The following is a 27784-nucleotide window of genomic DNA, read 5'->3' as shown; positions in this document are numbered from 1 at the left end:
ACATTCAGTAGTGTGACAAGGATGAAATGAAACATTATTAAGTCTGTGACCTGATATACCTATCAATTCATCCAATGAAAAGCGACGAGTTAAGAAAGTAACTATAGGTTTTTATTGGCTAAATAACAGAGCCCACCCTCGTGGGTGATCGGATACAAGAAGGAGGAATGCCAGCCAGTCGACTACCTTTATACCTGGGCAGGTAGGTGGAGTCATGGGCGGAGTCAGCAGTGGTCAGCCCAGGTATAACAGCGTGACAAGAGGCGACCTCGTATAGTGATACAACAGTGTGAACAGTGCTAACCATAGAGTAACGATATAACAGTGATAACTATAGTGTAACGATAGTGAACGATAAAAGTGGTTTACCACATGACCATTATAGTATTTCACAGCAAAAACAAACTACTTTGCCACTTTTACCTATTGGAGGGGCTTGGTATCTTTGTACAGCCTTCCGTTGCCTCAGGTTGTATGGTCTATCATTTTCTTCAGCCTCTTCTACTTCATCTCCATCTTCCTCCTCTTCCTGAGATTCTATTAAAACACAAATAATAAAGATCGAAATGCATTTTATTATTGCATCTATCAAATTGGACATGTATTAATCATAGGTAATACCAAGCATTGTTTTTCTTGGAAGTAAAGGCACAGCTAATTATCCCTACTGCTTTAAGTTTTAATAACATACTTTTAATTCTTTGTAACAAATTAATCAAATGAGTAATATTTGCAAGGTACAGATTACTACATCTTATTTCCACTTTACTAAGTGATAGATTGAGAGCATAGTTTGTCATCTTCAAATCTGTTTTGTTCTTTGAATACATTATGTTTGGGGCTGTTTCATGTGGTTGCTAAATACAAAAAAGTGTTTAATTAGAACTAAATATGTAATATTAAACTGTAATGGTGACCATGAAACTACCAGATTGTTGTAAAAACCCATCTGGTTCACTAATGTCCTTCAGGAAAGGAAATCTGCCATTTTTACCTGGTCTGGCCTATATGTGACTCCAGACCCAGAGAGTGGTTGACTTTTAACTGCCCTCTGAAATGACCTAGCAAGCCACTCAGCTGTACAAAACCACTACGGACCACCCAGCATCGAACTAGGCACCGGCTTCGGACACGACAACGGCACACCCAGCCCAGTTGACCCTGCAAAGTCCTCCTCACTAACATCTGGGAACTTGTGCCAAAATTGGGAGAGCTGTCCCACAGACTAGTGAAGCTCGACAGTCATACTCATAGAATCATACCTTTTAGCCAATGTCCCAGACTCCTCCATCACCATCCCTGGGTATGTTCTGTCCCACCGGCAGGACAGACACACCACGGGTGGCGGCACAGTGGTATACAGCCAGAAGGCAGTGGCCCTGGGAGTCCTCAACATTGACTTCGGACTCCATGAAGTCTCATGGCTTCAGGTCAAGCATGGGCAAGGAATTCTCCTGCTGGTTACCCTACCTCAGCTGATGAATCAGTACTCCTCCATGTTGAACACCACTTGGAAGAAGCAGAGGGTAACAAGGGCACAGAATGCACTCTGGGTGGGGGACTTCAACATCCAAGAGTGGCTCGGTAGCACTACTACTGACCGAGTCATGAGGGACATAGATGCCAGACTGGGCCTGCGGCAGGTGGTAAGAGAATCAACACGAAGAAAAAAACTACTTGACCTCTTCATCAATCGGCCTGTCACAGATGCATCTGTCCATAACAGTATTGGTAGCAGTGACCACCGCACAGTCCTTGTGGAGACGAAGTCCTGTCTTCACACTGAGGACACTCTCCATCGTATTGTGTGGCACTACCACCATGCTAAATGGGATAGATTCAGAACAGATCCAACAGCTCAAAACTGGGCATGCATGCAGGCACTGTGGGCCATCAGCAGCAGCAGCATTGTATCCCACCACAATCTGTAACCTCCTGACCCGGCATATCCCTCACTTCACTATTAAGCCAGGGGACCAACCTGGTTCAATGAGGAGTGTAGAAGATCATACCAAGAGCAGCACCAGGAATACCTAAATATGAGGTGCCGACCTGGGAAAGCTGCAACACAGGACTACATGCATGCTAAACAGCAGAAGCAGCATGCTATAGATAGAGCTAAGCAATCCCACAACCAATGGATCAGATCAAAGCGTTGCAGTCCTGTCACATCCAGTTGGAAACAGTGATGGACAATTAAACAAGTAACGGGAGGAGGAGGCTCCATGAATATCCCCATCCTTAATGATGGCAGAGCCCAGCAAGCAAGTGCAAAAGACAAGGCTGAAGCGTTTGCAATCATCTTCAGCCAGAAGTGCAGAGTGGATGATCCATCTCGGCCTCTTCCCGAGGTCCCCACCATCACAGAAGCCAGTCTTCAGCCAACTTGATTCACTCCGCGTGATATCAAGAAACTACTGAGCGAACTGGATACAGCAAAGGTTATGGGCCAGACAACATCCCAGTTGTCGTGCTGAAAACCTGTGCTCCAGAACTAGCCGCGTCTCTAACCAAGCTGTTCCACTACAGCTACAACACTAGCATCTGCCTGACAATGTGGAAAACTGCCCAGGTATGTCCTTTCCACAAAAAGGACAAATCCAATCCGGCCAATTAACACCCAGTCAGTCTACTCTCAATTATCAGTAAAGTGATGGAAGGTGTCATTGACACTGCTATCAAGCGGCACTTACTCACCAATAACCTGCTCATCCAATGCTCAGTTTGGGTTCCGCCAGGACCACTCGGCTCCAGACCACATTACAGCCTTGGTCCATACATGGACAAAGAGCTGAATTCCAGAGATGAGGTGACATCAAGGCAGCATTTGACCGAGTGTAGCATCAAGGAGCCCTCGTAAAATTGAAGTCAATGGGAATCAGGGGGAAAACTCTCCACTGGCTGGAGTCCTACCTAGCACAAAGGAAGATGGTTGTGGTTGTTGGAGGCCAACTATCTCAGCTCCAGGACGTCGCTGCAGGAATTCCTCAGGGCAGTTTCCTCAGCCGCTTCATCAATGACCTTCCCTCTATCCCAAGGTCAGAAGTGGGCATGTTCGCTGATGACTGCACAGTGTTCAGGGCCATTCGCAACTTCTCAGATAATGAAGCAGTCCATGTCCGCATGCAGCAAGACCTGGACGACATTCAGGCTTGGGCTGATAAGTGCCAAGTAACATTCACGCAACACAAGTGGCAGGCAATGACTATCACCAACAAGTGAGAGCCTAACCACCGCCCCTTGACATTCAATGGCATTACCATCACTGAATCCCCTGCCATCAATATCCTGGGGGTCACCACTGACCAGAAACTTAACTAGACCAGCCACATCAATACTGTGGCTATAACAGCAGGTCAGAGGCTGGGAATTCTGCGGCAAATGTCTCACCTCCTGATTCCCCAAAGCCTTTCCACCATCTACAAGGCACAAGTCAGCAGTCTGATGGAATACTCTCCACTTGCCTGGATGAGTGCAGCTCCAACACCACTCAAGAGGCTCGACACCATCCAGGACAAAGCAGCCCGCTTGATTGGCACCCCATCCACCACCTTAAAAATTCACTCCCCACCACCAGCTCACCGTGGCTGCAGTGTGTACCATCTACAAGATGCACTGCCGCAACTCACCAAGGCTTCTTTGACAGCACCTCCAAAATCTGCAACCTCTACCACCTAGAAGGACATGGGCAGCAGGCGCCTGGGAACACCATCACCTCCAAGTCACACACCATCCTGACTTGGGACTATATCGCCGTCCCTTAGTCGCTGGGTCAAAATCCTGGACTCCCTCCCTAACAGCACTGTGGGAGTACGTTTACCGCACAGACTGCAGCGGTTCAAGAAAGCGGCTCATCACCACCTTCTCAATGTGAATTAAGAATGGGCAATAAACGCTGGCCTTGCCAGTGACACCCACATCACTGGAACAAATTTAAAAAAAATGCAACCTCTTCACTAATCAAACAATTCTCATTAGCGGCTAATTTCTATATACAATAAATGGACCCAGTATACAAGAGGTAGTCTGACTAGGGCACTAGGCAATTCAATCAGGACTTCCTGCGACTTGTAATTACTGCTTTGACTATGTAGTTTAGCATTTTATTGACTTGTTTGCGGTTCTGAATTGATTGGACACATTGAACATCAAATCTACTAAGTCTCAGGTCTCTTTCAGCTGCATGCTTGGGTATTTCAATGCACTATACATTGAACATGCAAGTCACTTTATTTTTCCTACCTATGTACAGCACTTTATACTTGCCTGCATTAAATTTCATTTGTCATTGTTCTGTAGTCGCATACTGTGTACAACTCATTCTGTAATTTCTGATCTGCCTCCTCCGACTCCCCCGCCCTTCTAGTTTATCATCTGCAAATTTGACCACAGGGGGAGTGAGTGAGCGAGTGAGGGGGTGTGAGCGAGTGAGGGGAGTGAGCAAGTGAGCTTGGTGACTACTCTTCAACATGTCACCATCACACTGCCAGTACTACTATGTTAATTTTAGTGCCGCTACAACAGTATGATTGCGAGCAGTGATTTATTTTTAGCAATGCAGGAACAGAGGACTGCATTTTTCAGAGATGATTTAAATATATTTATAATGATGCCAAAGTTGGTGAGGGTTAGGACCAAAACCTCTACATAAAATTTGCAGAATTCCACCTAGAAGAGGACAGCAGGCGCATGGGAATACCACCACCTCCAAGTCACACACCACCCTGACTTGGAAGTATATCGTCGCTGGGTTAAAATCCTGGAACTCACTACCCAACAGTACGATGGGAGTACCTTCAACAGACGGACTGCAGAGGTTCAAGGCGGCGGCTTACCACCACCTTAGAGGGCAATTAGGGATGTGCAATAAATGCTGGCCTTGCCAATGACGCCCAGATCCCCTGAATGTATTTATAAAAAAAAAAAACAATTTTTTTTTTTTTTTTTTTTTAAAAACAAATGCACTATTCACAGCACCACTATATGGCAACAAAAACAATGGTACCATATGAACAACTATTGTGCCACAAACAAGTAAATAGAAGCCGATGCAATATATCAGAGCATCTTGCTCCAGAGTTGTCAAATACAGCTTTGAACTCCCACACTCAAAGTCCGGATCTCAGCTGCATCACTGTAGTGAGTGCAGTGGTGGCCGACAAGTTCATTTTTTTCTACTGGGCCCATGGGCAAATCAGTGGATTATGTCCTCCAGCCAGTCTTGCACACCTGAATGGCAACCACAGCAGTTTCTCTTTCACGTTTCTGGTCACAAAAATAAGGGAGAAAGGAGTAATGCTCCTAACAATAAAAATCCTGTTCTTTTTGCTCATCATTGAGGATTAAGACAAAAGATGACAGCTACCAACAAATTAAAAACATGAAGAAAACTTTCGTCAAATAAAAGATATACCATACCTTCACTTCCTTCTTCCTCCTCCTCCTCCTCCTCCTCTTCATCTCCTTCACTAGTTTCTTCAACATGGATAGGCATTCCATACATGTTTCTTCTCAAAGGTTTCCTTTTCCTCTTCACACGGGAATACATATCCATATTTTCCTATGATTAAGTTACACATTTTTTCCAAATTACACAATGTTACACAAGCACACATTTCAGAATTGTTTACAATTAGTTAATATTTTCATTGCATCATTTAAAGAGTACTTCAGACTCCCAATAACCAGGGTCAAAGAAAAATAAATCACTGCCGGAATAGACCGACATTGTTATTAAATCATTTTAACAAACGACGGAAATAAAATGAATTTTTAATCCTGAGTACTGACTAGAACTACCAGCCAAACCTCAAAATAATTAGTGATAAAAGACCACACTCCACTCAGAAGCTGCAGCATGATGGGAAAGTTCCTAACAGACCAATAGGAATTGATTAATTCTAATGTCAAATTTTGAGGCTCCTGATCAGACTTGTGTTGTTAAATGGCTAATTTAAGAAAAGGATGTGTTCAATTAATACTTGGAACTCAAGGTAAACCAACATAACTTGTATTTCTATAGCGCCTTTAATGTAGTAAAACTGTGGAAAATGGAAGTAGTAGTGTCTAAGTAAGAAAACAAAAATAAAATGAAGGAGTCACCATGTGTAAGAGAGAGTGGGTAAATAATGCAGAGGTTCAGTATCAGCCGTGGAATGTTCTGAACAGAGGGCTCATAGGTAACCTCGTCACACACGGGTGAGGTCACTACAGACGCCAGTTAACAAACAATGGGTCAATTGGAGAAAATGGATGAAGTGAGACGTAAACTAATCAAGGAGATGAGACAGATTGTAGAATAGGATAAACTAATCATCAGGGTACAGGAAAAAAGGAACAAATGTGTAACCAAAGAGATGGGACAGATTATAGGATAGTATAAACCAGGAGGGAAAACCCCTGATAGCAGCGAGAACCTAGGAACAACACTCGACAGCAGGGACCTGGGACCAGAAACCCTACGTAGAGATTTGGACAGAGATTGATCACCTCGGACCAAATCGGGTAATATCAATATAAATTGTGAGTCTTATATTTTGGAATTGTACTTTAACAAACGGTGTTTGTTAAGCATTTATTAAAGATAAATCTTTGTACACAAAATCTGTTGCCTGTGTGTTTGTTCAGACCAAGCTTACATTTGAACCCTAAAATGAAAAATTGCAAACCTATTTGTTCCATCCTTCGAACATCTAGCGAATTCAGCGCAACAAAATACTCCTGAGAAGCGCCTTGGAAAGTTAAGACAAGAAATTTGATACCGAGCCACAAGAAGAAATTAGGGCAGGTGACCAAAAAGCTTGGTCAAAGAAGTAGGTTTTAAAGAGCGTCTTAAAGGAGGAAAGAGGGGTGGTGAGGCGGAGAGGTTTAGGCAGGGAATTCCAGAGCTTAGGGCCTAGTCAACAGAAGGCACAGCCACCAATGGTTGAGCGATTATAATCAGGGATGCTCAAGAGGACAGAGTTAGAGGAGTGCAGGTATCTCTGGGGGTTGCGGGGCTGGAGGAGATTACAGAGATAGGGAGGAGCAAGGCCATGGAGGGATTTGAAAACAAGGATGAGAATTTTGAAATCGAGGCGTTGCTTAACCAGAAGCCAATATAGGTCAGCGAGCACAGGGGTGATGGGTGAACAGGACTTGGTGCAAGTTAGGACACGAGCAGCCAAGTTTTGGATCACCTCAAGTTTATGTGGGGCAGAATGTGGGAGGCCAACCAGGAGTGCTTTGGAAGAGTCAAGTCTAGAGGTAACAAAGGTATGGATGAGCTACGGCAAGGGCGGAGACGGGCAACGTTACGGTGGTGGAAATAGGCGGTCTTAGTTGTGCTATGGATATGTGGTCGGAAGCTCATTTCCGGGTCAAATATGACACCAAGGTTGCGAACAGTGTGGTTCAGACTCAGACAGATGTTAGGGAGAGGGACGGAGTCAGTGGCTAAGGAACGGAGTTTGTGGCAAAGACCGAAACAATGGCTTCGGTTTTCACAATATTTAATTTGAGAACATTTCTGCTCATCCAGAACTGGATGTCAGGCAAGCAGTCTAACAATTTAGAGACCATGGAGGAATCGAGAGAAGTGGTGGTGAGGTAGAGCTGGGTGTCGTCAGTGTACATGTGGAAATTCACGCTGTGTTTTAGGATGATATCGCCAAGTGGCAGCATGTAGATGAGAAATAGGAGGGGGCCAAGAATAGATCCTTGGGGGACACGAATAGATCCTTGGGGGACACCAGAGGTAACGATGCGGGAGTGGGAAGAGAAGCCATTGCAGGTGATTCTCTGGCTACGATGAGATAGATAAGAATGGAACCAGGTGAATGCAGTCCCACCCAGCTGGACGACGGTGGAGAAGAATGGAGTGTTCAACCGTGTCAAAGGCTGCAGACAAGTCAAGAAGGACGAGGAGGGATAATTTACCTATGTCACAGTCACAAAGGATGTCATTTGTGACTTTGATGAGAGCCATTTCGGTACTGTGGTAAGGTTGGAAACCTGATTGGAAGGATTCAAACATGGAATTGCAGGAAAGATGGGCATGGATTTGGGAGGCGACAACACATTCAAGGATTTTGGAGAAGAAAAGGAGGTTGGAGATGGGGCGGTAGTTTGCAAGGACGGAGGGCTCAAGGGTTGTTTTTTTGAGGAGAGGGGTGATGATGGCACATTTGAGGGAGACAGTACCCGAGGAGAGAGAACCGTTAACAATGTCAGCTAACATGGGAGCCAGAAAAAGAAGTTGGGTGGTCAGCAGTTTGGTGGGAATAGAGTCAGAGTCAAAGGAGCAGTAAGTGGGTCTCATGGACAAGAAGAGTGTGGCGAGGTCATGAGGGGAGATCGGAGAGAGCTGGAGAAAGATGCAAGTTCAGGGCTAGGGCAGGGGAGAACCTTAGAGGAAGTTTGGCCCGGTGGGCTAGGGGAAGGAAGGGAAGTGGCAGAGGCAGCTGATCGGATGGTGTCAATCTTAGAGACAAAGTAGTCCATGAGCTCCTCACACTTGTTGTCAGAGGTGAGGGCGAAGGAGACAGTGGAGAGGGGTTTAAGAAGACGGTTAGCAGTGGAGAATAGAAGCCTGGGTTTATCTTTGGATTCCAGAATGATTCTGTAATAGTGAGCAATTTTGGCAGACGAGAGCAGGACCTGATAATGCTTTATGAGTTTCAGCCAGATCTGGCAGTGAATGGCTAAACCAGTTGTCCGCCATATCCGTTCAAGTCTGCGTCCCTTGGACTTAAGGGAGCGAAGAGGAGGGCCATACCAGGGGGAATGGCCAGGGTGAGAGAGAGTAATTGTTTTAATAGGGACTAGGGCATCAAAGATGGTGGTGAGGGTGTGGTTCAACAGATCGGTAGCTGCAGAAATGCCATGGTGAATGGAGGGCCAAAGGCTGGACAATTGGAATTTCATAAGTGCAGTTGTAAGAGAGTTGGGCGAGAGTTTTTTCCAGGGACGGACACAGAAGGAACTAGGGTTGGGGGGTGGAAGGGGGATGTGGGTGGAGAGCGATACGAGGAAGTGCTCAGAGATGGTCTTATCGGAGATCGACATGATGGGAGTAGCGAGGCCACAAGATGGCAAGGTCGAGGGGGTGGCCATGAATATGATTTGGGGTTTTTACATGGTGGGAGAGATTAAGGGAGGATAGGAGGCTGGTGAACTCAGAGGAGAGCATGATTAATTGAAATGGAGATTGAAATCACTGAGGATGAGAAGTCGTTCGGTGCAGAGGCTGAGGGGGGAAAGCAGTGAAGATATCTCGGTAATAAAATTTTTATGATACTTGGGTGGGTGGTAGAGAACAAGAATTTTAAATGAGAGGCGAGAGGGGTGGAATAAGGAGAGATGCTCAAAGGAGAAGAAAGTGCCGGAGGAGTAGGGGGACAGGCCAAGGTGTGATTTGGTGAAGAGCCACACCACCACCATGGCAGTCTGAGCGGGGCAAGTGGTGGAGGTATAGCCAGGTGGGGGAGGCTTCATTTAAGGGTAAGGTGTCATTACCCCTCAACCAAGTTTCTGTCAGGCCAAGATGACGATGCAATCATCCACGATAAGCTCATGGATGGCAAGGGCCTTGTTCGCAAGTGAACAGACATTCTGGAGGGAGATGTGGAGAGGGTCGGTGATGGCTGCCCCACTGCCAGCATCCACAGGGTCAGCACTGGGGGGGGGGGGGGGGGGGGGGGGGAGGAAGGATATGAGTTGGATGGGGAGGAGATTGGCAAGATTTTCTCCCAGTGGGCGGGAAGGTCGGCGAGGGAGCAGGATAGGACAGTTGGGGTTGCTGCTCGTAAGGAGGCAGCGACGAGTGCCTCGATGGGCCCTTCATTGGATGCCAAGGGAGGCACAGAGGGAAGCTGCTGGCTTATCTAAGAGGGAGTCAAGCCTGGGATGGCGGCAGGAGGTAGGAAGGTCGAAGAGTAATGAAGGATTGAGGTAGGGATTTGGGAGGGCAGAGTATCCAAGAGAGGAGAGATGAAAGGAGGCATGACAACAGGAGAGCGCGGTCAGGGAGGGATAGAGAGAAAAGGAAAACAGGGGAAAAAGTGGAAGAGTATTGAATGGCTGGAGTCTGGAACAGCAGCCAAAGTTCACATGCGAATGGACACGGGAAAAGCTCAGGTTACATAGGCCTGTTTAAATGTAGTAATTAATGGAATACATATTTCCTGGTAGCAGGTAATATGTTGGAGACAATAGCAAGGAGACCAGGGTCAAAGTCAGAGGTCCCATGGAAGGGCAAAGCCGACGTAAGCAGGATGGGGCCGGCATGGAGCATCAACGAACCGCTGTCCATAGCAGGTGAGTGAAATCCAGAAGCTATCTGAAGGGTAGAGAGTTCGACGATGGAGGTTGTTGCCGTAGGAATGAGAGTCGGTAGCGGTGCAGAAAGATGATGGTGAAATTGACGCAAGTTGGAAGTCACCGTAGATCAAAGCGGCGGGGGGAAAAGTAAAACCGCAAGCCAGCAAAGCTGAAAACCGGTAGAAGTCGTCACCGGGCAGCAAGTGAAGCAGCAGCTGCTAACTAGAAGTCAGCAGAGCTGAAAAACCAGTAGAACCAGTTCCGCAGAGACACAGCCACAGTTTAAAAGGTAAAAATCTTTTAGCAGCAGAGATAAAGACACAGCAGCTAAGTGTTAGTGTAGTCCACAGAATCACAGAATCACAACAGTGCAGATAGAGGCCATTTCGGCCCATCGAGCCTGCACCGACACATATCCCACCCGATCCCCGTAACCCCTACACCAACACATATCCCACCCTATCCCTGTAACCCCACGTATTTAATCCCCCTAACACTAAGGGTCAATTTATCATAGCCAATCAACCTAACCCGCACATCTTTGGACTGTGGGAGGAAACCGGAGCACCCGGAGAAACGTAGTCTAGATGTCCAGAGTAGTTCAAAACAGAAACGTAGTCTAGATGTCTAGAGACGTCCAGGAGATCGGATACCAATTTGACAAAAGAATTCAGCAGCATAGCAGCATAAGACTTGAAGCGACTGAAAAGCAGAGCAGCCCCACAGCCGCCGAGTCAAACCATGTAGTCAGTAGAGCAACCAAGTCCTGTTCGCGAGAAATCTAGTGATGGAAGTCAAGTTTCAGCAGAGTTCAGTGAGAACAAAGGCACGCCGGGAGATGGGCAGTAGACTCTGCAGGGGTAGCTTTAAACTTGTAGTTTGGGCTGAAATGCCTTCACTATCAGAGGCAGGGTATCTTAAGCAATGGGAGAAAGGAGATTGGGGGAAGAAAGGGCAAAATATGGCAACGGCTGACCACGGATACAGTTGAAGAGAAGAGCAGCTCAGAAAGGAGCATTCAGCCCAGGGGCCATCTTGAAACTGATAAATAAAAGTCATTTATTTTTAGTGGCGAGAGGAGCAGCGGCGCTATAAAGAGCGTGAGATCAGCGGCAAGAGGAGTGGCACTATAAAGAGCAGAGCGGAAGAGGAGGCAGCGGACCTGGGCGAGACCAGAGTGAGAGGCAGCAACTCAACAGAGGCAGAATCTGAAAGAGTGACGTCAGAGTAGAAAAAGTGACGTCGGCACAAGGGAAGGAGCCAATTGGAGAGTAGCTGGTGAGTGTTTTTTTTAAGTTTTAAATTTATTTCTGCTAATTTAGCTTAGTCTATTAAATAGAGGCATGGCAGGGCAGCTCAGTCCTGTGGAGTGCACATCCTGTGACACGTAGGAAGTCCTGGACGCTACGCATAGCCTCGACGACCACATGTGCAGGAAGTGTCACCAGCTATGGCAGCTCGAGATCCATGTTTCAGAGCTTGAACGGCAGCTGGAGTCACTGTGGTGCATCCGCGATGCTGAGAGTTACGTGGATAGCACGTTTCTGGAGGTGGTCACCCCGCAGATTAAGAGTATGCAGGCAGAGAAGGAATGGGTGGCCACCAGTCAGAAGGGGACGACCAGGCAGGTAGTGCACAACTCCCCAGAGTGCATCTTGCTCTCCAACCTGTTGAGTACTGGTGGGGGGGCGATGGTTCCTCTGGGGAGTGCAGCCAGAGACAAGCGCACGGCACCACGGGTGGCTCAGCTGCACTGGGGGGGGGGGGAAAGAGACTAGAAGAGCAATAGTGATAGGGGATTCGATAGTTAGGGGAGCAGACAGGCGTTTCTGCGGCCGCAGATGTGACTCCAGGATGGTTTGTTGCCCCCCTGGTGCCAGGGTCAAGGATGTCATTGAGCGACTGCAGGACACTCTGAGGGGAGAGGGTGAGGGGAGAGGGTGAACAGCCAGAGGTCGTTGTCCATATCGATACCAACGACATAGGCAGAAAGAGGGATGAGGTCCTGCAGGCAGAGTTTAGGGAGCTAGGAGAGAGATTAAAAAGCAGCACCTCAAAAGGTAGTAATCTCCAGATTACCCCCGGTGCCACGTGCTAGCGAGTACAGGAATAGGAGGATAGAACAGATGACTGCGTGGCTGGAGAGATGGTGCAGGAGGGAGGACTTTAGATTCCCGAGGCAGTGGGACAGTTTCTGGGGAAGGTGGGGCCTATACAAGCCGGACGGGTTACACCTCAACAGAGCCAGAACCAATATTCTCACGGGGAGGTTTGCTAGTGCTGTTGGGGAGGGTTTAAACTAGCTTGGCAGGGGCTGGGCACCAGCATATTAGTAGAAAATAGGAATAAGGAGCATAAAAGAGTGCGTTGGATAGTACTAGAGAAGAAAGTAGTATTAGAGGCGGAAGTAGTACCATACTAGATAAGAGCAGAGTAAGACTACGAAAAATTCAAAAATGGGTTTAGAATAAATGTGCGTTTACGCACAAAGTGTGGTGAATAAGGTTGGTGAGCTACAAGCACAATTAGCCGTGTGGCAATATGATGTTGTGGCAATAACAGAAACATGGCTTAAAAAGTGAGGACTAGGCACTTAATATTCAAGGGTACAAGGTGCTCACAAAAGATAGGGAAGGAAAAAAGGGAGGTGGAGTGGCAGTGCTGATTAAGGAAGACATTGTAGTGTTGGAAAGGGAGGATGTTCTTGAGGGGACAAGGACAGAATCCATTTGGTTAGAGTTGAGGAGCAAAAAGGGTATGATCATGCTATTGGGGGTATTCTATAGGCCTCCAAATAGTGAGAGGGGGTAGAGGAGCAAACCTGCAGGGAAATCGCAGAGATATGCAAGAGCTATACATTGTTGATATCGGGGACTTTAATTACCCAAATATCGATTGGGATAATGCTAGGGTAAATGGAAAGGGGGGGGGGGGGGGGATTTCTGAAATGTGTTCAGGAGAATTTCCTTGACCAGTATGTTCTTGGCCCAACTAGGAAGGAGGCATTGCATGATCTGGTGCTGGGGATTGAGGTGAGCCCGGTCGACCAAATGTCTATGGGAGAACACTTGGGTACAAGTGATCATCGTATCATATGATTTAGATTAGCATTTGGATGTGCACTTGAAATGCCATAGCATACAAGGCTACGGGCCAAATGCTGGAATATGGGATTAGATTAGACAGGGCTTGATGGCCGGCGCGGACACGATGGGCCGAAGGGCCTCTATCCGTGCTGTATTACTCTATGACTCTAATGGAGAAGAGCAAGGAACAATCTAGAGTAGAACTTCTAAACTGGAATAGGGCTAACTTCAATGGGATGTGAAAGGATCTAGCCAGGGTAAAATGGAACCAAAGACTGACAGGAAAAACTGTAATGGAACAATGGGAGATCTTTAAGGAGGAGATGTTCCAAGTACAGGCTAGGTACATTCCAACAAAAGGGAAGGGTAAGGGAACCAAAGCAAGGGCTCCTTGGATGACGAGGGAGATTGAGAAGATGATGAAACAAAAAAGAGAGGGTGTATGATGCATGTCAGGTGAATTCTTCAAGGGAGAACGAGACCAATTACAGTAAGTTGAGAGGCGAAGTGAAGTTGAAAATAAGATTGGCAGAGAGAATATGAGAGTAGAATGGCGGTTAACATAGAAGGGAACCCAATAATCTTCTACCGGCATGTAAACAGTAAGCGGGTAGTAAGAGGCAGGGTGGGGCCTATTAGCGACAACGAAGGTGTTAAATGCTTAGAGGCGCAGGGCAAGGCTAGAATACTCAATGAGTACTTTGTATCAGTGTTTACTAAGGAGGTGGATGCTGAGAAAATATTGGTAGCAGTGGAAAAGGTAGAAGCAATGAAAGGGGTGAAAATTGATAGACAGGATGTACTAGAAAGGCTGGGTATGCTTAGAGTGGACAGGTCGCCTGGTCCAGATGGCTTGCATCCCAGATTGCTCAGGGAATTGGGGGAGGAGATAGCGGAAGGGCTTGACATAATTTTCCAATCTTCCCTAGATGTGGGGGAGGTGCCTGAGGATTGGAAAGTGACAAATGTAACACCATTGTTCAAGAAAGGGTGCAAGGACAATCCTAGTAACTACAGGCCGGCCAGTTTAACATCCGTGGTGGGTAAAGTTTTAGAAACAATAATCAAGGAAAAAATTAACGGGCACTTGGAGAGGTTTAAGCTAATTAAGTAGAGCCAACATGGATTTATAAAAGGCAGATCCTGTTTGACTAATCTAATTGAATTTTTTGATGAAGTAACAGGGAGGATCGATGAAGGGAATGCAATGGATGTTGTCTACAAGGCTTTTCAGAAGGCGTTTGACAAAGTACCACATAGAAGGCTGGTTAACAAAATTTGAGGCTCATGGATTGCGTGGGTCAGTGGCAGCTTAGATAAGGAATTGGCTTAGGACAGAAAACAGCGAGTTGTGGTAAATGGTTATATTTCAGACTGGAGGATGGTAGACAGTGGTATTCCCCAAGGGTCAGTGCTGGGGCCACTGCTTTTTTTGATATATAAATGACCTGGATATTGGAATACAAAGTAGAATTTCTAAATTTGCCAATGACACCAAACTTGGGGGTGTGGCAAACAGTGAGGATGATACCAACCGACTGCAACAGGACATAGAAAGGCTAGCAGAAGGGGCAGACAAGTGGCAGATGGAATTTAATAGAGAAGTGTGAGGTGATGCATTTTGATAGAAGGAACAGGAGAGGCAATATACACTTAATGGCACAGTTTTAAAGAGTGTGCAGGAACAGAGGAACCTGGGAGTTAATATTCATAGGTCCTTGAGGTGGCAGGACATACTGAGACAGTGGTTAACAAAGCATTGGGATCTTGGGCTTCATAAATAGAGGTATTGAGTACAAAACTAGAGAAGTTATGCTGAACCTTTATAAAGCGCTAGTTAGGCCACAACTGGAGTATTGCATCCAGTTCTGGTCACCACACTTTAGGAAGAATGTGAAGGACCTTGAGAGGGTGCAGAGGAGATTTACCAGAATGGTTCCAGGGATGGGGGATCTTAGCTACAAGGACAGGTTGGAAAAGCTGGATTTGTTTTCATTAGAGCAAAGGAGGTTGAGGAATGATTTGATAGAGGTGTACAAGTTTATGACAGGTTTGGATAGGCTAGACGGGGAAAGGTTGTTCCCACTAGTACAAGGACTGGGGACACAGATTTAAGGTTTTGGCAAGAGATACAGGGGGGATGTGAGGAAAAACTTTTTTTACGCAGCGAGTGGTGAGGACCTGGAATTCGCTGCCGACGAAAGTGGTGGAAGTGGACACACACAATGTTTTCAAGGGGAGACTGGATAGGCACTTGAGGGAAATAAATTTGCAGGGCGACGGGGACAGAGCGGGGGAATGGGACTGACTGGATTGTTCTGCAGAGAGCTGGCACGAACTCGATGGGCCGAATGGCTTCCTTCTGTGCCGTTATGACTATGAGTTACCTGATGAGCGTGCTAATTTTCACTTAATTTAGACTCTTGCTTCATTCACATACTAAGATTAATGACAACTATTTTATTTTTATCTTTCCCATCGTGTTGCAGATTTCGAGCACAAGTGTGACGAAATATCACATCACCACCATATCCAAGTTACTGCTGAGCATTAGCAAGCAGAAAAAGAGGTTTTAATTAAAGTAGAGAACAAATCATCAACAGCTAAATAATCCAGCAATGTTACTTCTACTTAATCTGGAATTGTTAGAATTTTTCAGTCCTTCTGGAAAACAGATGCTCCACAGCCACCTGAAGATCCAAAACAGGAAGCTGGAGGCATTTAGGTGCTTCTCTAAACTGCTATTTCTAAACCTCGTCACGGAAAACAAATGCAAGTCACTGTGAGTAACTGCTGATTACATAGATTGGGGGAGAAGCGGGGGCTGTTTTCTCCGGTAATCAAGGTGACAGTAGAAGTTAGAGAACAGAACATTCCTGCAATTTTAAGTACTGTACAACCTATTTGCAATTTTGAAGTCACTCCCTTTCTCCCCTATAGTACATCAACAACATGCTTTAATATATATGGCAATGCTGACACTTCAGCATGTAGAACTTGATGATTGCAACAGACCTTTTTATCAGATAAATGTACTGACTGTCCAAGACTTGAAAGTGTCATTATGATTACGTTACTATAAATTTTGCACGGTTTTGTCCAGCATTGAGACCATTGTTGAGCTGTGTAAATAGTAAAAACCCCTCGAAGCAAAAGGTACGCCACAGGTATGACAATTCATAGTATCTATCACAAACATTCACTTGCATAATTTAGTTTTTATCTAATACTAATTATATTCAGCTGACAGAGTAAGAGAGTTAATAGTGCAATGCAGAGGTTGGACAGTGTGAATACAGGAAGTCACTACTGAATTGAGAATATTCTAGAAGTCAATATAAGCTTTTAAAATTCAGATATTAAATTTCCAAGTACTTTCTTGATAAACTCAGTGATTTTTTGCAATTATTTTAATGCATTTTAATTAATTGATGGAACAGAAGCAACTTAAGAGCACCAAATTTACCGACAGCACCAGAACAGTTTTTAGTAATCATTTAGTTATGCAATTACAGAACATGATCATGCATTTAAAATGGTATAAACTAAAAAGAAACATTGATTCTGGCTCATCAAATACACCACATGCAGCACTGAGCCATATAAGATGGCTCGGTCCCAGGTTTGACCCCTCAGTGTCAGCAAACCTTTGGACCATGAGTCATCACAGCTGATCCAATTAGGTCAGCGGCCAACATGTACTTTTCAGCAGGGGTCTGGCTATTTATTTTGGATTTTCTTTCTCTTCCCTCTCGAACACACAAGTGCGGAAGTCAATTGCAATCCCTGTGTCCCTGGGTGAAATCAGTTAACTCAGCAAAAACTAGGATCAAACCGCATACATTTCTGGCTCAGTACCACATCAGACTGGACACTTAACCACTCGAGCATCATGAGATCGAAGAAAAATAGACTTTAAATATATTCAGTGACAATGTTGTAACTTGTCATACAACATGTACTGTGATACTCATGTAAGCAGGGCTGGGGTTTGCAATTGTGTTGAAAATGTGTGAAGCAGCAATATTGAAACAACAAGAATGTAGGCATAACTGCAGGCCAGTGGCAATTAGCAGGCAATCAGCTGTAAGCGGTGGCTTGATTAGGTAGTAAATGCTGTGAGCTAGAAGCTGATCAAGCAGTTGTAACTTGCGTGACTCTCAAGGTGTATAAATTAAATTAGGCAGGAGCTGTCCACTATAGGAAGCAGTATAAAACAGAGTGAACCAACTGCAACTAACAAATAGCAGATCAGAATATGGAAGCCATCAGTATTAAATACAGGCTTCAGTCTAGGCTTTTGATCCGATCCACATCAGCAACTGAAACCTTCAACCGTACAAGACAATACAAGCAATTGGAGTAAACTGTTTTAACATTTGAATTCTTTTGGGAAATACTTTCGGGTTAGTCAATCAAAATTGTAGTTTTAAAATTTATACAGAATAGAAATAATGCAGAAATGCTAGAGTGCTTTTTTTGATGCCCGACTATGCATGAAAATGCAGTTACATTCTAAAATAGGATTCGAAAATGCAGTTCTTCGGGATTCATTCATCTGTAGGTATCACCAAACACAACTGCATAAATATCATTCTTTAAAAAAATTCAGATAGAACATGTTCTATATACCTACAAACACTGACCGAGATAGACCTGTCAAAAATATGAATGGGGATCATTGAAAAATGACACTAAAACATTAAATTAAAATATGAGTTAAAATTACATTAAGTATTTTAAACAAAAATTAAATTTTTTGAAAAAATTAAAGCTTTTTATGGGGCTAAAAATAAACTTACCTTTTTTAAAAAGTATTTTTAAATTGTAAATGAGTGAATTTTTTTTAAAACTTTTTTAAACTCTTTTATGCTGGTAAAAGCAGGCCTTACGCCTGCTTTTACCAGGCGTAAGATTTTTAAGTGATTTCAGCGGGCGGAGGTTCTGTAGAAAGCGGAACTCTCCACCCGCAGATGCCTTTCACCAGGGCAGGCGTCCGATCTGTCAAGAGGATTCTCGACAGGTCGGAAATGACGGTTTTCAGTGGAAGCGCTTCGCATGCCTGAAACCGGCATTTCCGATGTCCCTACAGGTGTGTATGGGCCCTTAAATTTAAGTGTCATTTCCTCCACGACAAAGACCTACCAGTTCAGGTCTCCATACTCAGCAGGGAGCTACTGATGTGATGTTAGCCACCAAGTATATCACATTTGAAGTCTCCTCCTATAATGTCCATTTTCTGCCATCAACTGAGCAGCTTCCCCACTGAGTCAAGTTCCAAAATTGTATTTTGCATAGGGAAAGGTTATTAAAAAAACTCCTATCCTACAGAAATTAAGCATTATATGCACGTATGGTGGAGTATTTATAGATGGGAAGTACTCTCCATTCTGCACTTACCATCTGCTTTAAGTATTCAAATACTACAACAATTTTAAATCACATTTGTAGTTTTTTTGTGGCGAGCTACATCTTCAGAATGATCACTCTGCTGATTCAAAAATAACAGATACTCACAAACTCTGTATCTGCCCACATTCGGAGACGCTCCACTTCTCCTGGTCTTCTGTTTTGCCTAATGTTACTTGTGATATTATCCATTTCTTGCAAAACAGCTTCTGCAGTGCTAGATTAATAAAATACAAAAATTAAACAGTAGTTAATGATTTCAAAATGTAATCTTTTCTATTATGATTTTAAAAAATCATAACAGGCCTAGGAGGAGGTCAGGCTGTGTCCGGAGGGCAGGTGCGGAAAGACAGATCCAGATAGTCCCCAGCGCCAAGGCTTGCAAAATGGTGGGTACTGGGTTGAGACTTGGAATCTGCAGGTAGCAAGGTTGGATGTTCGAATAACAAGTTTGATTTTTATTAAAGAAAGAACTTAAATAAACAGAGGAGCCAGGCAGAATGTGCAGGTCAGTTAGGCTTGTGAAAGCCCAAACATCTCTACACAAGTATGCTGTAAATGAAATTGCAAGTTGTGCAGTAATCTTTGTGCATTTTATTCCCAGAAGCATACAAGTTTTGTGGTTATGGTGCTGGACAAGCAATCACACCATGGCAAGTTGTGAAAGTGAATTCAACAATATCTAGTAACTTGTGGGCTGGAACCAGAAAAAATTACCATAGAAATTGCTGGATTGTCATAAAAAATGAACTGGTTCACTGATGTCCTTCAGGGAAGGAAACTACTTGACTTCTACCACTTGACTCCAGTCCCACAGTACATGACTGACTCTTAATGCCCTTTGAAGTGGATGAGCCAGCTACTCAGTTGTCAAAACTATTTCCACGAACCAGTGATTCAGGAAGACGACCCACCACCTTCTCAGGGAAGCCCACATCCCAAGAACTAATCTATTATATATTAAAATCATTGAGTGGGTCTCAACATTCCATTTGAAAATACATTGAAAAGTCTTATGTCAATGATAAGATGCATTATAAATGTGTCAACATTTACTTGCATACCAATAATGCCTATAGATAGCACTGTGATAAGGTTTTCAATGTTAAATATCCATAATATATCAGCCGTTGAAAGAGCTAATATAGTATAGTGAGAGCTAATGGTTACAAAGGGCGAGTCTGAAAGCAGTTGCACTGCATTTTACAATGTTGAATCTGATCATTGATAAATATAAAGTCACCTACTGTCACTGTGGAACAGCTTATTTCTTTGAAGCATCATTCTCTCAACCAGAAGCCATATTGGTATGGGTAAGCCCAATAGTCTGCCCAGCTTTCTCACTCCACTGCCTCACTCCCTCCACATAACATTAAGAAATAGGAGCAGGAGTAGGCCATAAGGCCCCTCGAGCCTGCTCTGCCATTCAATAAGGTCATGGCTGATCTTCAACCTCAACTCCACTTTCCCGCCCTATCTCCATATCCCTCGATTCCCCTAGAGTCCAAAAATGTCTCAGCCTCGAGTATACTCAACGTGTCCAAGTGCACACCTGATGCACTCTCCACTTTCTGTGGGCCTGCTGTACAAGTCACACCATCCACACCTGTGGGCCTTGATGCATTCTTTCCACAGTCCCACCTACTTGTAAACCTAATCGGCAACCTCCTCTGCCATTGGTTAGACCAGTCTCCCCATCAAAAGCCACGATAGCTCCGAAGTAAATTTCAAAAAACAACTTTGGTCCAGTGGCAGCAAACCACAATTCCTTCCCTCCCCACTTAGCCATACTGTAACTTAACACTCCCTGCATCGCGCATTACAAGATTTCACCTGGTCCCTCCTCACAAATAAGCCCATTTACCATACCTGCTCGCAACCCCACTCAAATATTGCACCTTCCCCTACATCGCAACTCCACTCAAATATTGCACCTTCCCCTACATCACAATATTTCGGTCTTTGCCTTTCCTTCCCAATACGAAGTAGCATTGTGTTCACTATTCTTCCAGACCGAATAGAATTCTAGCCCTTGCTTAGCTCCTATTCAATGAGCAGCCATTTTCCCTTTGTGCCCTCCTTATTGCGGAATCCTCCCTTCATGAGCAATTTTATGGCCCCTGCTCACAATCCCACTCATTAACATTGTACCCTGGCCACCCCTTCCCACTGAATAGCATTTCTCCCCTCCATTGATCAGAGAAATAGTCCCTTGCAGACTGCCCACCCTGCCCCATGGAGCATCAAACATCCCCAACCCTATTCTCCTCCCCCACTGTCCTTTTCTTCTTTCCCTTCTCTGTTCCCATTCCCCTTAATCACCCTCCTCGCCCCCTTCCATCCACTTCACTCACCCTCCTTTCTTCTCCCCATTCCCATCCTTCTCCACTCCCTCCTCATCCACCTCCCCTTCCCTCTGCCTCCTCCATCTGGGTGCAGTTATTCCCCTCACCCTCTATTAGTGCTTGGCCTGAATACTGCACTTGACCTTGACTCCCCATGTGCAATGCCACAGGAGACCAATTAGTAGGAATAAAAATTTAAAGCAACAGCTTTCCTCGGAGCCAGGATTTAATTACAGTTATCTCAGAATGTGTGCATGCTGGAACATGATTGAATAGAATTTTTTTTGGTAGCAAGAGAGTGGGGAGAAAGTTGAAATTGTACAGATAGATTTGGCAAACAAAAGTAAAAACAGCAAAAATAATCAACTTGAAAGAAAAACAACAAGGATTTAACCAAAGAAGGAAACTGATACACAAACTTGATAGACAACAAATTAACACAAGAATGTGTTTTAAATAAAAAAGATTCTACATTGTGACATTAAAGATAAATAAATCCAGACTGTTTGCTACTCAGCATCAGCTTAGCTCAGTTAGTTAGTTACATTTTCACCTCAGTCAAAAGGTTGTGGATTCAAGCCTGACTTGACAGAATCTATAGATACTTGAGTGCAGCACAGAGGACGTGCTGTCTTTTGAATGATTATCTGGTCATTTATTCATTTGTCGTGTGTGTACCCTTGCTGCATGCAAATTGACTGCCATGTGTGCTAACATAACAGTGATTGCACTTCAAAATAATCTACTGGCTGCAAAGTGCTTTAGGATGTCCTGAGGACATGAGACACCATATAGATGCAAGTTCTTGCTTTCAAAGAATTGGTTTAATTAATACTAAAGAAGCCACTTAGCATCACTACTAGCAGACATCCTACTGTTAAGAAGATTGCAAACAGGCTACAGCAGGGAAGATTATAGTAGCATAAGATAGTGAATGTATTAAACAGTGGCTATAAATTGTATATTTATGAGTCAACTGAATCAACAGATGAGTGAAAAAGTTGTGTTTTACAATGTTTAATTGGATAAATATAAAGTCAACAACCACAACATATTATATAATGTGACTTTTCAAATCAGGGATTTCTTTGTCCTCAATGTTGAAAATGGAACATTTTACCAATTTGGGCATATAGCGGTATTACGTCCTCTCTGTCCTACCAAAAATGAGTACTTTAAAACCAATTTCAGAAAGTCATCTCTTACTGAATAGTCAGAAATATGGGAAATGGTTCCAGTGACTAACTCTGCCCTTAACATTTTAGTGTCAATTAGTGCTGAATTATGTGCTGTTTTATGCTGTGGACATGTGCCAACCAAGAGTGAGATTACAGCTGCCCAAACTCATTTCACATTGGACTCTTACAGCCAGAAGATACTTGCAAGCATACAAGTCTGGGCTGGAATAGTTCTCAAGTCTCAGCAATGCAAGAGCAAATGTCCATAACTTACTGTAATAAAAGGAAATTATTTGAACCAAAGTCTAGGGTAAAACCAATATTGCTGGCACTCCATTTAATACAGGAGAAAGAACTTTTACACAAAGTTCCCATGAATAGTTCCCAGAAATGAAAACTTGCTGCAGCTCACATGGATCAGCTGTTTAAAATCAATGATTTTATATGTCCACATATGGGATTAAATTAGTAACAGAAACAGCTATCAACACAGATTAATGACTCAGTAGGTTTAGAAGATTTCAACACACTTTTACTCCTCTCCATTTTACCAAAAATTTGAAATCCCCTCAGATACTAATATGAATCTATTGATAAAGCATTGGCCTGATAGAAAGTTGTTGGCGATTTCTGTAGTGCATGAAAGACACTATATTGTGCTAATATATAGTAACCATATATAAAATACATTTAGTTCTGAGGTATTTCATACAAAAATTATTTTAAAGCCAAGTGTGCAGCCAGATGACCTGCTTCCAAACAGGGGGGGTTTAAACTAACTTGGCAGGGGGATGGGATACAGAGGGGAGCTGAAATAGGGGGTGATGTGCTGCCAATTATAGAGAAAAAAACAAGTCAGCTTGGTAGACAGGGCAAATATATAAGGGCAAGGCTGGATGGCATCTATTTTAATGCAAGGAGTCTTGCAAATAAGGTGGATGAACTGAAGGTGTTGATAAACACATGGGAGTATGATATTGTTGCTATCACGGAGACATGGTTGAGGGAGGGGCAAGACTGGCAGCTCAATATTCCGGGGTACAGAATCTTCAGGCGAGACAGAGGGGGAGGTAAAAGAGGAAGGGGTGTCGCAATATTAATTAAGGAGTCAATTACTGCAGTAAGGAGGGATGATATATTAGCAGGTTCCTCTAATGAGGCCATATGGGTGGAGCTTAAAAACAAAAAGGGGGCAAGCACTTTGCTGGGAGTGTACTATAGGCCTCCAAACAGTCAGGGGGAGATAGAGGAACAGATATGTAGGCAAATCTCAGAGAAGTGCAAAAGTAATAGGGTAATAATAGTGGGGGATTTCAACTTCCCCAATATTAACTGGGATAGTCAAAGTGTGAAAGGCTCAGAGGGTGTAGAATTCTTAAAGTGCATCCAGGAGAGCTTTTTGAGCCAGCATGTAGAAAGTCCTACAAGAGAGGGGGCAGTACTGGACCTAATTCTAGGGAATGTGGCCGGCCAAGTGGAAAAAGTGCTAGTAGGTGAGCACTTTGGTGACAGTGACCATAATATGGTGAGATTTAAAGGTGGTCATGGAAAAGGACAGGGATGGGCCGGAAATAAAGGTTCTAAATTGGGGGAAGGCCGATTTTAATAGGATAAGGCAGGATCTGGCCAAAATGGACTGGGATCAGCCATTTGTAGGAAAATCCACATCGGAGCAATGGGAGGCTTTCAGAAGGGAGATTGAGATCATACAATGGCAACATGTTCCCGTAAAGGTCAAGGGTGGTTCCAAAAACCACAAGGAACCTTGGATGTCAGGGGATATACGAGAATGGATTAGGAAAAAAAGGAGGGCTTTTGGCAGATACAAAAGGCTAAAGACGGAGGAAGCCCTAGAGGAGTACAAAAAGTGCAGGGGGATACTTAAAAAAGAAATTAGGAGATCAAGGAGGGGCCATGAAATAACACTGGCGAGCAAAATAAAGGAAAATCCTAAGATGTTTTATAAGTATATTAAGGGTAAGAGGATAACTAGGGAAAAAATAGGGCCCATTAGGGACAAAAGTGGCAATCTGTGTGTGGAGCCAGAAGATGTAGGAGGGGTTCTAAATGAATTTTTTGCATCTGTTTTCACTATGGAGGACGACGATGTAGACATAGAAATAGGGCGGGGGGGACTGTGATATGCTCGAACATATTAACATCGAGAGGGAGGAGGTATTGGCGGTTTTAGCAGGCCTAAAAATGGATAGATCCCCAGGCCCGGATGAAATGTATCCCAGGCTGCTGTGTGAGGCAAAGGGAGAGATTGCGGGGGCTCTAACACATATATTCAGGACCTCTCTGGCCACAGGGGATGTGCCAGAGGACTGGAGAACCGCTAATGTAGTACCATTATTCAAGAAGGGAAGTAGGGAAAAAGCGGGGAACTACAGGCCAGTGAGCCTAACATCAGTGGTAGGAAAATTATTGGAAAAAATTCTGAGGGACAAAATTAGTCTCCACTTGGAGAGACAAGGATTAATCAGGGATAGTCAACATGGCTTTGTCAAGGGAAGATCATGTCTGACTAATTTTATTGAATTTTTTGAGGGGGTGACTAGGTGTGTGGATGAGGGTAACGCAGTGGATGTGGTATACATGGATTTCAGTAAGGCCTTCGATAAAGTCCCGCACAGGAGACTGGTCAAGAAGGTAAGAGCCCATGGAATCCAGGGTGCCTTGGCACATTGGATACAAAACTGGCTTAGTGGCAGAAGGTGATGGTCGAAGGTTGTTTTTGTGACTGGAAGCCTGTGGCCAGTGGGGTGCCACAGGGATCGGTGCTGGGTCCCTTGCTGTTTGTGGTCTACATTAATGACTTGGATATGAATGTAAAAGGTATGATCAGCAAGTTCGCGAATGATACAAAAATTGGTAGGGTGGTAAATAGCGAGGAGGGTAGCCTCAGTCTGCAGGACGATATAGATGTGTTGGTCAGATGGGCGGAACAGTGGCAAATGGAATTTAACCCGGAAAAGTGCGAGGTGATGCACTTTGGGGGGACTAACAAGGCAAGGGAATACACAATGAATGGTAAGACCCTAGGCAAGACGGAGGTGCAGAGGGATCTGGGTGTGCAAGTACACAGATCCCTGAAGGCGGCGGAACAGGTGGATAAGGTGGTAAAAAAGGCATATGGGATACTTATATTCTATGCCTCGGCTAATGAAGGCAAGAGCAAGGAGGTTATGATGGAGCTGTATAAAACACTGGTTAGGCCACAGCTGGAATACTGTGTGCAGTTCTGGTCGCCACACTACAGGAAGGATGTGATCGCTTTGGAGAGGGTGCAGAGGAGATTCACCAGGATGTTACCAGGGCTGGAGCGCTTCAGCTATGAAGAAAGACTGGGCAGATTGGGTTTGTTTTCCTTGGAGCAGAGGAGGCTGAGGGGGGACATGATTGAGGTGTACAAAATTATGAGGGGCATAGATAGGATGGATACTGAGGAGCTTTTTCCCTTAGTAGAAGGGTCAATAACTAGGGGGCATAGATTCAAGGTAAAGGGCGGGGGCGAGAAGTTTAGAGGGGATTTGAGAAAGAACTTTTTCCACCCAGAGGGTGGTTGGAGTCTGGAACTCACTGCCTGAAAGGGTTGTGGAGGCAGGAACCCTCACAACATTGAAGAAGCATTTGGATGAGCACTTGAAATGCCATAACATACAAGGCTACGGACCAAATGCTGGAATATGGGATTAGATTAGACAGGGCTTGATGGCCGGCACGGACACGATGGGCCGAAGGGCCTCTATCCGTGCTGTATAACTCTATGACTCTATCTACCAATGTAGATGGCAGCACGGTGACATAGTGGTTAGCACTGTTGCCTCACAGCGCCAGGGACCCGGGTTCGAATCCGGCCTCGGGCGACTGTCTGTGTGGAGTTTGCACATTCTCCCAGTGTTTGCGTGGGTTTCCTCCGGGTGCTCCGGTTTCCTCCCACAGTCCAAAGATGTGCGGGTTAGGTTGATTGGCTATGATAAATTGACCCTTAGTGTTAGGGGGATTAAATACGTGGGGTTACGGGGATAGGGTGGGATATGTGTCGGTGCAGGCTCGATGGGCCGAAATGGCTTCTATCTGCACTGTGGGGTTTCTGTGATTCTGTGAATGTCACCTTTCAACTGGTTGCAATAAAAAGCCCCTTTGACAGTGGGAACTATTGATGGGAACTTTTTGTAGAAGTTCTTTCTTCTTTATTACAGGCCCTCCAATTTCTGTCGTCTTGATTTATGCATGACACCTTCTTCTGACAACATGGTAAACATTTGAATTATTAAGCAAAGGCTGACTTCTCCCATTTTGGCTGTTTAGTCAAGTGAAACCCATTGCATATAGACAGCCATAAAAAAAAAGGAAAATATATCTTAAATGCTGCTTAATAAAAGAACTACAGCACAACTACTATACCTGTTTACCAGTTGATCAAACAGGAGGCTTTGGTTGAGGGTTTCAAATTTGTTCCTCCTTGCTCGACCACTTCTTCTAACTTCTGAATCACCATTCATGTGAGAATGGTCTCCATCCTCTTGGCTTTCACGTCGACTTCCAGGAGTTCTGAGAACTTTTTAGGATAGCAATGGATTACCAACAATTATCATTTTAATTTCAAAGTTTTAGAAGTAGCTGTAATTAGATATACACAGATCTTCTGTGATGTTGCCCACAGGTAGTCTGGGGTCTGCAGCATTGTTTTACTTAGCTGATAACCTGGTCTGTGTCTCTTTAAAACCATTGCTCAGGTATTCTCGGAGTAAATTGTCTAAGCAAGTCCAGAGGTTAATTACAGGCTAATTATTGTTGAAAGTTTCAATGGATTGGTACCCGTTTGATCTCCCTCCTTGTTATCTCAACAACTTCCCCAGGTTCTCTCAACAGCAGAAAGTAACTGGATTTCTGTCTCTTAAAAAAAAAAGTCACTCAGTTCTTATTTGTTGTAATTTTATACAAAATGTGGCATCTGGAAGGTGATGATGCTCCAAAATGTTCACATAAATAGATCTGCACATAACTACAAAAGTAAACACCATCAGCAGCAGGGGAAGCATGAGGAAAGAAATTTTACACAGTGATCCCAAACACATCATTTCTAACCAGTGGGCTCTGCCGGTTACACCAGGAATACTAATTAACCCCTCGTATGATGGACAGGAGCTTCCACTCTGCAGACATCACATTTACCAGCATTATAACTCCAATGCAGGTATACTTAAACCTTGTGAGAAGCGATCCTTTCTTGGCCAGCTTTTCTTCTTCCTCAAGCAGCCCAGCTTAAACTGGAAACTTACTCCTTCTGAGATAGCTGTATACAACATTTTTGACTCTCGAACTGTAAAATAAGCAACTTACCCAAACTACTGTGACCATTTTTCATTGAGGCACCTGCACGAGTAGTTAACCTGGAAAAGAAATCAAAAACAAAAACTATTATTGTGGTGTGAAAGGAGGATTTCTAGTAAATTTGACA

At 44.3% G+C, this 27784-nt stretch overlaps 1 protein-coding gene across 3 annotated transcripts in view; it reads right to left on the bottom strand.

The window, feature by feature from the left end:
• The window catches only part of atad2b (ATPase family AAA domain containing 2B), a 191736-nt gene that overhangs the window by 110196 nt on the left and 53756 nt on the right, over positions 1-27784 (bottom strand). For all 3 annotated transcript variants that reach the window (XM_085996813.1, XM_085996814.1, XM_085996815.1), the window contains 5 exons: positions 27667-27716; positions 26728-26881; positions 18903-19011; positions 5419-5560; positions 424-537 (listed from right to left, as the gene is read on the bottom strand). In XM_085996813.1, coding sequence (XP_085852939.1) covers positions 424-537; positions 5419-5560; positions 18903-19011; positions 26728-26881; positions 27667-27716 — 569 coding nt within the window. The remainder of the gene's footprint in view (positions 1-423; positions 538-5418; positions 5561-18902; positions 19012-26727; positions 26882-27666; positions 27717-27784) is intronic.

Source organism: Somniosus microcephalus, chromosome 9, assembly GCF_052327205.1.
Source record: "Somniosus microcephalus isolate GS21.2 chromosome 9, FLI_Smic_1.0, whole genome shotgun sequence".
Classification (NCBI taxonomy): domain Eukaryota; kingdom Metazoa; phylum Chordata; class Chondrichthyes; order Squaliformes; family Somniosidae; genus Somniosus; species Somniosus microcephalus.
This window is presented reverse-complemented; position numbering and strand designations above follow the sequence as displayed.